Source organism: Takifugu rubripes, chromosome 8, assembly GCF_901000725.2.
Source record: "Takifugu rubripes chromosome 8, fTakRub1.2, whole genome shotgun sequence".
In the NCBI taxonomy this organism is placed as follows: domain Eukaryota; kingdom Metazoa; phylum Chordata; class Actinopteri; order Tetraodontiformes; family Tetraodontidae; genus Takifugu; species Takifugu rubripes.
This window is the reverse complement of record NC_042292.1, coordinates 14,540,965-14,554,326: the sequence shown is the minus strand read 5'-3', so window position 1 is coordinate 14,554,326 and position 13,362 is coordinate 14,540,965. Positions and strand designations below refer to the sequence as shown.

At 45.5% G+C, this 13,362-nt stretch overlaps 3 protein-coding genes across 6 annotated transcripts; 2 read left to right on the top strand and 1 right to left on the bottom strand.

Annotated features, from left to right (window-relative positions):
- Positions 1 to 79: 79 nt before the first annotated feature.
- LOC101068730 (vang-like protein 2) lies at positions 80 to 5,532 on the top strand. Of its 3 annotated transcripts, none has more exons than XM_029840747.1 (9): positions 80 to 351; positions 999 to 1,093; positions 2,120 to 2,364; positions 2,438 to 2,561; positions 2,645 to 3,252; positions 3,388 to 3,524; positions 3,587 to 3,725; positions 3,896 to 4,139; positions 4,230 to 5,532. In XM_029840747.1, the coding sequence occupies exons 3-9, from the start codon at positions 2,294 to 2,296 to the stop codon at positions 4,485 to 4,487; spliced, it is 1,581 nt and encodes a 526-aa protein (XP_029696607.1). In that variant the 5' UTR covers positions 80 to 351; positions 999 to 1,093; positions 2,120 to 2,293; the 3' UTR covers positions 4,488 to 5,532. The 3 variants fall into 3 exon arrangements, with proteins under 3 accessions (XP_029696607.1, XP_029696609.1, XP_029696608.1); XM_029840749.1 differs by having other exon boundaries at positions 81 to 351; positions 3,590 to 3,725; XM_029840748.1 differs by lacking the exon at positions 80 to 351 and adding an exon at positions 453 to 473.
- Positions 5,533 to 5,940: 408 nt separating this feature from the next.
- On the top strand, positions 5,941 to 8,108 carry LOC105419503 (uncharacterized). 2 transcript variants are annotated; one of them, XM_029840761.1, is made up of 5 exons: positions 5,941 to 6,492; positions 6,854 to 7,057; positions 7,130 to 7,237; positions 7,442 to 7,702; positions 7,830 to 8,108. In XM_029840761.1, exons 1-5 carry the CDS (start codon positions 6,456 to 6,458, stop codon positions 7,970 to 7,972), a joined length of 753 nt encoding a protein of 250 aa, XP_029696621.1. In that variant the 5' UTR covers positions 5,941 to 6,455; the 3' UTR covers positions 7,973 to 8,108. The 2 variants fall into 2 exon arrangements, with proteins under 2 accessions (XP_029696621.1, XP_029696622.1); XM_029840762.1 differs by having other exon boundaries at positions 7,799 to 8,100.
- Positions 8,109 to 8,719: 611 nt separating this feature from the next.
- LOC115250767 (uncharacterized) lies at positions 8,720 to 11,635 on the bottom strand. The gene is made up of 8 exons (XM_029840757.1): positions 11,587 to 11,635; positions 11,388 to 11,468; positions 10,305 to 10,622; positions 9,919 to 10,206; positions 9,664 to 9,762; positions 9,313 to 9,374; positions 9,149 to 9,202; positions 8,720 to 9,022 (listed from the first exon to the last, which is right to left on the bottom strand). The coding sequence occupies exons 2-8, from the start codon at positions 11,464 to 11,466 to the stop codon at positions 8,951 to 8,953; spliced, it is 972 nt and encodes a 323-aa protein (XP_029696617.1). The 5' UTR covers positions 11,467 to 11,468; positions 11,587 to 11,635; the 3' UTR covers positions 8,720 to 8,950.
- Between the last annotated feature and the right edge of the window lie 1,727 nt (positions 11,636 to 13,362).

Here is a 13,362-nt window from a genome sequence, read left to right as displayed (position 1 = left end):
GTTTGTAAAGTCAAACAACACTTTTATTTTGGAATCTCCACATCACCGGATGCGCTGTGTGCGCGCGCACGTGTGCGCGCGCTCAGCGGGGCTCCTCCACAGCAGATGCGCAGCCGGGACGAGGTGCGTGAGGCTGCCTTTTGTGCGGTTTCCCTGTTTCCCTACAGCAGCTTCAAATGAACCTGTTGGCCGCAGACAAAGCGGAAAGCGGCGCCAACAAAGGGAAAAGCGCCACTTTTAGTCCCCATGAAAGCGACGGAGTGATGGAAAGGCCACTTTAAAGACTCCAGCTTGGAACGTTTGTCCGGCTTTGTGCCGCGCGCTCGAGCGTTTCCTGCTTCGGGTTTAAAGGTGAGACGTTTCTGCGGGAAATAAGGTGGGGAGTTATCTCGGCTTTCTAAAGAGCCTTTGTTTCCGTCGTTGAAGGCTCCAACTAACGTTTCCGCTCACCGCCTTCACCTAAACCCGCTTTGGTAAGTCGCGTGTCCGCACCGATGAGTTGGCAGATCGATCACACGGGATCCATCGATAAAACTACTGACGCGCAACCGCGTCAGTGAACTCAACACGAGCGCACCGTTTGTCTCGCGAACGCGTTTACGCACGCGGCGCCAAGTTTCGCCCGAATTAATCCGCCTTTAGTATCGTCCGCGCGCCTTCCGACCACCGCAGCATCACTCCGGGTTGGGTGTGTCGTGCTTTGTGTCTCGCGCAGGCACACACACACGGGCTGCCTCCATTTAACACACTTTGCACTATAACTCACGAGCGTACAGGTCTGGGGTGGGACGCGCGACTCACCGCAGGGTCACGAGCCGAGTACCTCTGACCCCAAGTACCGGGGGGAGGGGACAAGTATCAGTTGTATTTGTCAATAAACGCTCAAGGATTATTACGCTGATCAAATGGGATTGGAGGAAATGTACTTTTTAACTTGTTGGACATTGTTAAGTGTGCTTGAAGAGACAAAATCAATTTTCTTTTCTTTTTTTTTACAGCGGAGGATGCTGATTCATCAGAAGTGATCACAGGCTCATCAGCGGGCGACTGATCAGGGGGATAACCAGAAAACAACTGACTGTGTCGGCCGTCGGTCTGTGAACACTCACGACGACTCATATTATTGCCCGTCTGTCATTGACGTCTCATGTTGCTCGTTGTTACCTTTGCTGCACGCAAATGTTTTATTGATCTCACTGGCTTGAGATACGTGCGAGAGGATCTTTGCCAGCTGCAAAAGCAAACCCAATCAGCATGGATGATCCTGGGGGTTCTCAAGTCCATGTTGGTTCTATTTTAAGCACAAAGTTGTAGCCACGGAGGTTCTCATTCCTTCCCTTCTTGGGCCTATTTTGGACATTAACTCAGCTTCTTCTAGAACCTGACTGTTCAAACGTAACTTTATGGAGCTGCACGTAGTCGAGGTGCGTATTTGAGGCAGTAGTGGGGGAGAAGGGTGGGTCGAAGCCTTAGTTGCCGTGGCAGCTTCCTCCCTCTCCTCCCTCCTGCTATTTCTCACCCCCGACCTCCCATTCATCCCCATTGTCACAGTTAAGCTCTGTTGCCGTTGGACACGGCAGGGGACAGCTGAGGAATGCGAGGTTTGATTGAGTGTCTGTCGCACCCAGACACCCCCCCACCCCCACACCACCCCAAGAAACACACCAAAAAAGATTAAATTAGCCGGCATAAACAAACTGATGCAAACACTCCGCAGGATTAGTAGTAGTTCCTGGAGCTCCTGGAGCATTTTGGCAGCGCAAGAGTTCATCCGCCTGCTCCTGCATGTTGTGGATGCTGGGTGTCTGCAGCCCAGAATAGAAGTTGGCCTTACTAGCTTTTATTGGCTGAGAACTCACTTTGAGCCAAATCACCGGCTAATAAAAGCTCCCTGAACTAAGGGAATGGGCCACGACTACATCTTGTAAGCCTGGAAGCTCACACAGACACTTTCACACACCACCAGTGCTTCAACAAAGCCGCTTCTCTTCTTCTTTCTTGGAAAATTTCCCTCTGAGATGCTTTTCACGCTGCCTGGGATGACGAACTATCTTGCGTCCTTCTCTCGCCCCTCTTCTCCCTGTCCTTCTATTAATTCCTGCCATTCCTCTTTTCTCAGGCTTGCAAGATAGATTCCCTCAGGGGTAAAGTGGACCTTCTGCGCCTTCCTCTGACCCTCTCCTCCAAGTCAATCGGCCATCGCAAAAGCCAGTTGAGCACGGTTTGGGAGAGAGGTGGTGGTGGCTCGGGGGTAGGACGGGCCTGGAAAAACCGCCCACCACCAGCCCCCAACATGGACAACGATTCGACTTACTCGGGCTACTCCTACAAGTCGTCTCACTCGAGAAGCACCCGCAAGCACAGGTTAGTGGGGCAACGGTGCAACATTCAAAACACTATCGGGAGTTACGGGATAAACGGGAAGTCAATTTTTCAGGGAGAGGAGGGACAGGTATCGTCAAAAAAGCCGTGACGCCTCAATCCGCGGAGAAAAACCCGGAAGTATCCGGGTCCCCCCAGAGTCTCTGCTGGATGAGGAGTCAACCAGAGGAGACGACAGGGTGGGTCAGGGTGGTGCCTGTTTAATCACTTGTTAGCGTGGCTTAGCTGTGACATCAGCTGTTCTCTGCTCTGCCTTCATCAGGATGATAACTGGGGCGAGACCACCACAGTGGTCACCGGGACCTCCGTGGACAGCGTCTCAAATGAGGACCTAACAAAGATCAGGAAAGACCTTGATGATTCTCTGCAACCAGAGTGCCGGCGTTACCTGAGCCCGGCGTTGGGCGCTTCGTTGGGGCTCTTGGCTCTCATCACTCCTCTGGCCTTCCTGTTGCTCCCACAGCTCCTGTGGAGGGACGCACTGGAACCATGTGGCACGCCATGTGAGGGACTTTATATCTCCCTGGCTTTCAAGCTCCTCATCCTCCTCATCTCCACCTGGGCTCTGTTTCTCCGCCCAGCCAGAGCCGGCCTGCCACGCTTCTTCCTCTTCCGTTGTCTGCTCCTGGCATTGGTCTTCCTTTTTGTAGCATCTTATTGGCTTTTCTACGGTGTGCGGGTGCTGGAGCCCAAGGAGACCGACTACAGGGGCATTGTGGGATACGCAGTTTCTCTGGTGGATGCGCTGCTGTTCATTCAGTACCTGGCATTGGTGCTGCTGGAGGTCAGACACCTTCGGCCGGCTTTCTCCCTAAAGGTGGTGAGGAGCACAGATGGAGCCAGTCGCTTCTACAACGTTGGTTATCTCAGGTCAGACAACAATTTATTTTTCACAGTATTCTTAAGTTCCAGTGATGCATCATGGTCTTTATCCGCATGTGATGGCCTGTGATGATGCGCATTGATACTTGCATATTTTTGAGATCTTTTTCTCTCTGCACACAGTATTCAGCGGGCAGCAGTGTGGGTTCTAGACCAGTATTACAGTGACTTCCCAGTCTACAACCCTGCCCTCCTCAATCTTCCAAAGTCCATTCTTTCCAAAAAGATGTCCGCTTTCAAGATCTACAACCTTGGAGAAGGTAATAAAGTCAAATAAGTATGAGTTGCAGACATTTGGGATTGATCTTGGCAAATCTGCCAGCAGAGAACGGCACTGATAACACTACGGGGCAGTCAAGGACCACGCTCTCAGCTGCATCTCGGAGAAGAGACAACTCTCACAATGAGTTCTACTACGAGGAGGCGGAGATGGAGCGCAGGGTTCGCAAACGCAAAGCGAGGTGAGGATGTTGGAGGTTAGCCTTTGAAGACTGTCCTGGGCCTGATTGAATCTTGCTAATGAAGCTGGTTTTAGCTCGTGTTAAAGCTGAGCTGAGCTCATTTTGAGTCAGTCTCGTGAAATTTGTTAGCTTTATTGTCAAAAATCACCATCTTCTGTACCTCCTCACAGACTGGTGGTAGCCGTAGAGGAAGCCTTCACCCACATCAAGCGGCACCATGCCGAAGAGGCCGCGTCCTCGCCTAAACACCCGAGGGAGGCGATGGACCCCCGGGAGGCGGCCCAGGCCATCTTTGCGCCGCTGGCACGTGCGATGCAGAAATACCTGCGGGCCACAAGGCAGCAGTCCTACCACACCATGGAGAGCATCATCAACCATCTGCAGTTCTGCATCACGCACAATATGACCCCCAAAGTAATAAACCCCTGAGGATCCAGATGATTTTGCAACACTTGTCCAATTATGTTTCTCATTCGTCGTTCTAATGAAATTTATGTCTGTCAGGCTTTTTTGGAGCATTACCTCGGTCCAGGTCCGACCATTCAGTACCTAGAGCCCAGCAGGGGGCGCCAGTGGACACTAGTGAGTGAAGAACCAGTGACGGCTGCTATACATCAAGGTCAAGTCTTCTCATTGCGGCGAACCGACTTCTCCCTCATAGTCACCGTGACATCCCTGCCCTTCTTGCATCTGGCCGAGGAGTTTGTCGACCCCAAAAGCCACAAGTTTGTCATGAAACTCCAGTCTGAGACTTCTGTGTAACGGGATGTATCATCCTGATCGGTTCACAGTATTTTTAATTACTTTTGGGGATTTTGTTAGTATAGTTCTGAACTCTGAATTTTTTAAATTAAGCAAGACAGTAGAAAATGCCTACAGGCATATTGTTATGGATGTGTCATAATTGTCTATCAACCTCTGTGATACAGCCCCAGCGGGGCTTTTTAAAACACTTTCATGTTTTTGAGGAAAAAGTCATCCTCTGGTTGACTCAAGCTTGTTGAAAATGACAAAATTTGGACTTTCCTGAGAAATTCAGAGAAACTGAAGGCCAGACTGATCATACATTTTGTAGAAACTTTTTAACTTCCACAGTGGACTAAAAAAACCACTTCTACAATCTAAGAACTTCTCTGACTTTAAGTTGCATTTTTTCTGATGGACAAAATTGTGCCCTCTCATGCTGAGGAACTGGCAGAACAAAGGTCAACTGGTTTGTACATCACATCTTTGGAAAAACCAGACCATCTAAGCAGACATGGATCTCAAAAATCTGAACATCATTGACTGTTACAGAGAGCCACCATGTTAACAAGCCAGCAGCTGAACATGACCAGTAAGGTGGCTCTAGCCCGTACTGGATAGTTCAGAAAACAACATCTGCCAAGGTCACTACTTCACAATGTCTACAGAACCTCCTAGAGCTGTGTCCATGTCAGCTTCTTCCATCTTGTCTTGCCTCTTAAACCTCTAGGAGCACTTACAATGTCCTGAGATCAGTGTCTGTGATAAAGAAGGCCTGGCACTAAGGCTGCCACCACTGCAAACTCTGGGGTAGCCAACAAGTTCTGCTTATCTGGCTCTGCACAGCACGACCATCCTGTCGAGCAAGACCAGTTCTCTTTCGCATCAGAGTTCTGACTAATTCACTAAACCACATCGGTTTTCACACTAACTAAAAATATCGACTCTAAAATGTAGCTTATATTTATGACGTGGAACTAACGATGAAGATGTACATGTATGACTTTGCAAACAAACTGTACAAAATCATTTACATTTGCATATGCTATATGCATGTAGCATAGATCTGTGGTCTGGATCGTTTTTTCTAGCATACTCAATCAGACTGAAACTGACCAGGTGTGATCATTTTGTTTCTGCAAATAGTTGAAAGAGTAGCTTCTTTGTTTCTGTACCAGTACGTAAACTCAGATTAGGGAAGCAGAATGGTAACTGACTTCCAGTTAGGTCAGCTAATGTGATCACATGTCTGTCTGTATTGTCATACCATCAAATACACGAACATGAATACAAAAAAATATTAAATGACTTAAAAAAACTAGAAAAACTCAGGGAGTGCAGCCCACACACACAAACACACGTTATGGCAAACCCATAGTATAGTATACAGTTCTATACAGTGCCCTGTTCAAGGGTGGCAGTAATATGTAACATATTGCGTTATGATCAAAGCCCCTTGGCTTAAGCAACAAAAAGAGAAACCAATATATGCTGGAAAAATAACAATTTCAAGTCCAAGCTGCCAAGGTAACGATGCCACCTGTGACTGTCGGCAATTGTTAGCAAATTAATGAAAGTTATAAAATTTTCATTAATTTGCTTCACTACTGAAAATCTGAACTGAAGAAGCCTTCTGGATAGAAGGCGAAACGTCTTCAAGAGAAGAAACCCAGTCCAGTTGACAGAGAAAACTACCTTGGAAAGGTTATTGAGTCACATTATGTAGGGAAATGAGGTAGAGATATGCACTCTTCCGTGTAGTTACCAACGAGGTTATGTGGCAAACCTTTTTTAGAATCGATTTTAAATACATTTTCAGCCTTTGATCATAAAGCAGAGCAACCTACTTTGTCTTTACACATTTAAACTAAGTCATGACTTGTCTCGTCAGTGAGCGTGATCCTGCATCATCAAACGTATTTAATTTTCTGACGTAAGAGGAAATGTGTTCTGCGGCTTCGGAGTTGACAAGCTTCTAACACGATCATGAACCTTCTGGTACTCTTCATTCTATTCTTTCAACGTAAGTCCTGTTTAATTTTAATTTTACATTTTTTAACAGATACAAAACATAGCAATAAATATTCCAGACAGTACAATTGTGTGTAAATGTACTGCGTTGACATCGGTAATGTTCGCTTTTTTTACGCACGTTGCCTGAAAGAGGGCGATATATAGATCCTTTCTAGTCATTCATTTGGCATAAAATCCTGACATAACTTATTACAGTGACTACTTGTGCGAAAACAGTAAATTTTATGTATTTTCTTATCGCCACCACTGCAGAAGCAGCATTTACATTCTTATCTTTTTTACTCTGAGTCTGAAACTAACGGTTTCCTGTCTGCACTTTATTTTAACTTCCTCATTTTTTTTTTTTTCAGTCGTCCCTTCAAAAGGCACCAAACAGATCACTAAGGTTGCAGGGGAAACGGTAACTTTGCCATTAGGAGTAAATGGAGGGCTCAGCCAAGTTTTCTGGTCGATATTTGTAAACAGCACTTATATCGCCAGCTATAGAAAAGGTACGGTCAATCTAGACTGGCATCCTCAGTACAATGGCAGACTCGATCTCGACACGTCCACAGGTGAAGACCCATCTGAGTAAATGGACTTTTATTTTCACTTTAAGGTTTCTCATCAATATTTCTCTTAATTAGGAGACTTGACCATCCGTAATTTGACGAAACAGGATGCCCGGGTTTACAAAGTAAAATTTCATAGCGGTGGGGAACTCTTTGAGAAGACGATTGAGCTCTCCGTCAATGGTAGGTCTCACAGTTAGTAGAGGATTTTCTCCGTGCATTTCTACTCTGTGAAAACACCTTAAAGTAACCACCAACCAAACTACCGAATGTAGGACCCAGAGTTAACAGCCACTGAGGCTCAAGTAACCTTGTCTAATTTCAAGATTCGGCTTCAGCAACATCTTTCTAATCTTCCACCTGTGTCTGAAATTCAAACACCTACAGAAGTCCTCCTGCCACCCAAGATAACAGTTGTCAGCAATCAGACCAAAGATGGATTGCGGCGGTTGGAGCTAAACTGCTCATCAATGGCCGAAGATGTTGCGTTCACCTGGCAGGTCAACCCTGTCACTGTGAACATTTTCAAATTGGGAAGCTCTAGAGAAATGTATTTTAAGTACAACATCATGCAAGGCAATGCCAATTTCACCTGCACCACCACAAGAGGCACTGATTCCACCTCAAGTCTCTATCAAGACCATCCCAGTAAGTTCAGAGCATAAGGAAACTGAAGGATTAATAGATTTTTGTAAACCGCTGTTGTGACTCGCGGATATCTAAAACACTTTATCGTGATTTCAGGGACTTGTTCTAATCCTGTGTCCTTTTCCAGATGCTCCATCACCTGCTCCAATCCACAGAGATCACCCTGTTCACTATTTCATAGCATTTTTATCAGGATGTTCACTGACAGCCATTTTAATATACAGCAAGAACAAATATGACCAGCGCAAAAAAGAGGCGGCTGAAGTATAATCATAGAGTCCAGGGGTGGGCAAATCCAGTCCTCGAGGGCCGTCTCCAAGCCAGACTTTCTGTCCTACAGGTAAACACTTTCACCTGGGGTTCTGTTTACCTTGGTGAAAGCGGTTTCTCCCTGGTAGGATGCAAAACCTGGCGGGATTCCAGCCTTCATGGATTGGACTTGCCCATCAGAGGAGGTCAAATCCATTCCTCGAGGGTTGAATTCAAGCCAGGATTTACATCCTACCAGGCAGGAAATGCTTCACCAAGGTAAATGGAACCCCAGATGAATGTATTTACCTGTAGGACAGAAAGTCTGGCTTGGAGACGGCCCTCGATCCCCACCCATCATAGACCTACAACTACTCAGGTATTAAGTGAGGTCAAACTAGAAACCAGGTATGGACTAGTGTGGCGCTCCACTTTGCTTCTCATTCTGGTCAAAGGTTGACTTACAGAGGGCTGGACCTTCTGCGAGGGCAGTTTGAGTCAAGTCAAGAGTCACCGATGCAGAGGAATCATGGATTAATGTTTGTCAATTTGAGGCTGAGAGCTTCTTTCTGCAAACTGCTTTGTGGCGGTTGCTTCCGACTTGACCATAAGAGCCACAAGTCAAACTGAGTTTTGCTCTTTATCTTCTAGATCAGATGCCTTAGTGCCGATCAAGTGCCTATTTGCAGTTTTTTATTCTGTAAATATTGTCTTGTCAAGACTGCCATATCGATCTGTAATTTTTCAGAATATTTTTCATACGCATTATTTTTTTACTTCGCTGAGTTTAACAAATATAACTCTATTATTTATATTTTGATTCCTCTTCAGCAATGTTAGAATTGAGATGACCTTCTTTGCAGATTCTGAAAAGTTTTTTGTTGTTTTTTTAATTTTTAAGAAATAAATTTACAAGACAATACATTTTTCAAATAGTCTCTTTATTTACAAAATATACAGCATTATTTTAAAAGAACAGTCTTTCATCTCCGGGCAGAGTCATGCTGCGATCCTATCACTGGCCTCGGTCCTCAAATATTTGAACTGGATCTTGTCGTATACGGTCTGCGGCTACACATGCGAATAGGGAAAGAAAAGGTCTGAATCGGGAGCAGAACCTGCTCCAACAAGACTAAAGTGGCAACGCGTGGTTAAAGATGGCCGCTGCACTGCAGGAGTGGAAGTGCGTGTTCTCACCATAGAGCTGTCTCTGTTGTCAATGGAGTCATACACCGAGCACGGTTGCCATTCCTGAAGGGTTGGAGACACCACAGAGTGGGTAAAAAAGTAAATGACACAAACATGAGCAAACGTGCATTTCACACACCCCCTTCGACGAGCTCGGACTCGGGAATACTCACATTTTGAGGTGCAACATCAGAGACGTCAGCGTACACCGTCTGGTCAATGACCAATCCTGTTGCTGGATCAGAACAACACAATTAATTAATGGCAAAGTGATGGTCTTTGGGGGGGGGGGGGGTAATTTTGGTGTTCAGCCTTCAAAAAACTGCTGAGTGGTTTTAAGAGCTTAATTACTGTAACACCTTTTTGACCCTTGACAAATTAAAATGATCTAACAGCTCTATTGTGCATTTATTTGTAAGATCTGTGACACATATGCAAAAAAAAGCATTTTCCCCTGAACCATGTGACACCTTGACGTCGCCGGCGAGCGGCGTCAAAGGAAAGTCCCTCACTGCATTTCCCACCTTGTTTACGCCTTCTGCGACAACCACACAGCGCTATTCCTGCAGCGACGATCACGACACAAGCTGTGATCCCAGCCACCAAGATGACCGTTCTATGATCTGCAAATATAGAGAGAACAATGACACGCACGCACGTCTGCTGGTGCTGCTCCTAAATCTTTTTTATGCAGGATTTTTAACATGAACAGACCAGTTCTCTGGTTGGTTCATGGGTTTCTCAACTACAGCAGACACAGATCAAACTTCTCTACACACCACTTGAGTCCGCCGCTGCTTCTCCAGTCTGGTTGACGCACTTCAACACTTTGGACTCCGACACCTCACTGACAATGTTTCCAACTGTGCATTTGAAGACGGTGTCTCCGTCCTCCTCCCTGATGGTGTATGTCAGACTGGGGCCAGTTATGGTTTGGTTCCTCACAGTCCATCTGTACGTGACCCCCCCAGTGGCCTCTGAGCTGCACTCCAGCAGAACGGTGCAGACGCGGGTCAATGTGTCCCGAGTGGAGTTGGAGGTCAGGACAGGCAGAGCCGTCAGGACCTCTGGTGAGGCGTTCAAGAGCACACGAATGAGGGAAAGTTGATTTGAGAGCGAGAACTGTTGGTTATTAGGTTAGTGGAGGAAATCAGAAGAGTCTTACCATGTACCTGCAGAATGACGGAGACTGATGGGTGTTGTTGCCGTGGTGGACCAGTAACGAGGATAAAACTGAATATACCAGAATCGCTGGGTTTAAGATTTTTCACTGTTAAACTGACGTTTGTGATGTTCAGGTACAATCTGTCCTTCCACTGCCCAGAGTAAGTAACTTCACCATCACTGTACTCTGCAGCTACAGAGTTATTATAGTTCCATGCTGCATGAAAGATGTTTCCACCTTGGAAACATGAAAGTTCCACGTCCTCTCCAACTTTTTTATGAATGACAGGCGAACTTTGACATTTCCAGTCCTCTGCACCTGAAACATGACAACACAGAGGTTCACACACGTCTCACACGCTGGTGAACGTTGTAGCTCCATTTATGCTGTTTACTTCCCTACTCCTGACCTCTGATATCCTGGTGAGTTAGCCTGGCGTTTCATCTGAACAGAAGTCCAACTTTGGGACATTAACTTTTCTATTGACAATGTAGAATTCATCTTATGGAGTCGCTTGGTTGCAGGGTTTTTAAAATAATGCCAAAACCACAAACCTCAAAAATGGAACATAAAGCTCAGGCGGAGCTCACTGTTAGCGCTGCTGCTTTTGCGGAAATGTTTCGTCACCAAAATTTAATGTCAAACAACCGACACAACTAAAAGAGGTTCCGAGATGTCAGTTGATCTCTTTCTGGATCCCATTTATACATTTTGAACCCCTAAAATATTTCTGTGAATATCCTCAAAGGTTTTATATCTCTGGGTTACTGTCGTAGCCAGTATTAGCATTAAAGTGGGACAGTTGGAAAAAGACAGTGGAAAAAGAGCAGCAGGAAATCTGCTGACACAAACGAGACTTAAGAACTGAAAGTCTTCTAAATGTCATATTCTGCATTTTCACAACCAGCTCACAATTGTGAAACTCGATGCTGCAGTTCGCAAACATACTAATCATGAATCTTTTGATGAATGTTCTATTTCAAATCAAATCTTAAAGGACTTCTGCTCAGATCAAATGCCAGGCTAACTCACTTCGCGATCCAGTTTCCGTCGTCAGAATCATCCAAAGAAAGTCAAACTCACTTGCGAGGCAGAGAATGAAAACCAGTGCAGAAATGAGCCTGATGAAGCGGCTCGGAGGGGGAACACGCCCGCCGGCCATGTCTGCTGGAAGAGGAAGAATGACAGATCAGGAGGGGAAACAGGCGGAGGTGCTGTGCGACAGGAGGAACATGCGTCTTCCTGTCAATCAGCCAGCAGAGAAAGCAGCAAACTCCCAAACCTGCAGCAGCCACCTCTGAAACAGCCCCAGAACGTCCGTATTCACTGTCATTTACTGTTTTGGTTTCATGCACTTGGGCTGTCCTTTACAAACCCATCTCTTAATTCAGTATTTTAACATGTGTGGTTAAAAAAATAAACCCTGCTGTCTTATCTTTGCAAGCCTTTCTGCTGTGAGGTGAAATGTCATGTCTGTAAGGAGGAAACAGTCTATATTTACATCTAGTGTAGCGATATACTGTTTTACTGGGTTGGTGTGTATTTAAATAAAAGGCACAGGCAAGATGCTTGTTAATTGCTTCATATGGGTTTAAGAACCAGGCGACGCGTTCGTGCTCAGCATGAAGTCTCACTTTAGCGGTCCTTCTGCAGAAGTGTTACTTCTGTGGAGAGATCACATTTCTGCTAAACTGTCTGCCTGTAAAAACCCACATGTGAAAATCGTGCCCGCCCTCGCTAACAGCCAAGCTGAAAGATGTCCATCAAAGCTTGGTTTTGTTGCTGTTTTCTTTGAAGAACAAAAACAGTTAATGCTATAGACACACACACACACACACACACACACACATAGGCACTTAATATAGGTGCTTTTCTGGCAGAATGTTTTGTCCAGTGAAGCTCTGGATGTTGGTTATTGACTGTAGATCTTTGACTTTGTCAGACAGGATGTGCTACCAAAAACCGCAGCCCCCTCAGCCAAAGCTGATTAACTGCTGAGAAAATGTCAACACGATAGCGAGCTGATGCTTCCGCGAAGAGCCGAGTGTGAGACAAAGGGCTGGTTCTCCCCAGAGCAGTTGGGTCAACCAGCTGCTGGTTTGAACCTTCATTAATCTGAACTGATGCAGATTCTCACTCGACTGGAATTCAAGAGCATTCCAAAATTGAATTCAACCGAGTGAATCGCGAAACAGAACTAAACCAGACATGTTCACTTCTGTGGAATCGCCAAGTTCTTCGGTAACACTTTCACAACTTTTTTACAGAAATCCAGTTTGAGTCAGAGAAGCTGACCAACGCTCAAACAACATGGCGGTCTATAGAGCCGATCATATTGCTAAATGTACAAGATGAATCCTAGCAGCACAGGGTCCAACTCCCTAGCAACCAAATTAAGCAACCAGGCTAAAAACAGGAACAACCAGAAGGGCGTTGCAGGTCAGGGGTGCTCAAGCTTTATAGCCTGAGACTTTTAAAAATGACAGTCAAAATTATCTACTGACATGTTAGTTGTATATATCACCATTAACACCCACAACAGAGTGCAGAGTCACTAGTTTTCAGCCTTTATTAATCAGTCAACCAGACAGGAACACAGGTTGTGTGATAACCACAACTTGCTCAAAAAACCTGTCGCCCACGTGAAACAACCAACATCTCAGCAACTTAAACACGATAACCATAAAACTGAATCCAAAATCCAAATATCATGCAGGACAGGAAACATTTTTTTAATAATGTATACGATGGAATATTTAATAAACAGTATAGTGAGAGCAAAGAAATAACATTGAATTAGAGTTATTGATATACATAAAAATAAAGATCAGTCGGAATTGTATCAAGCACCACCTCCGTGTCTGACTGTTGGTGTGATGTTTCCAGGAAGTTTTCTCACGTTTTCTTCGTTTCTCTGAAACTTTGGGGGATGATCAAGTTTTTTTGTTTTTTTTCCTTGTTGATTCCTGAAAACTGACCTGAACTGAGGTGAGGTGAGGTGAGGTGACTCTCAGTGAGTCAGGAGCCACTCTCACAGTGTTCTGGCTCCTCCTGTCTC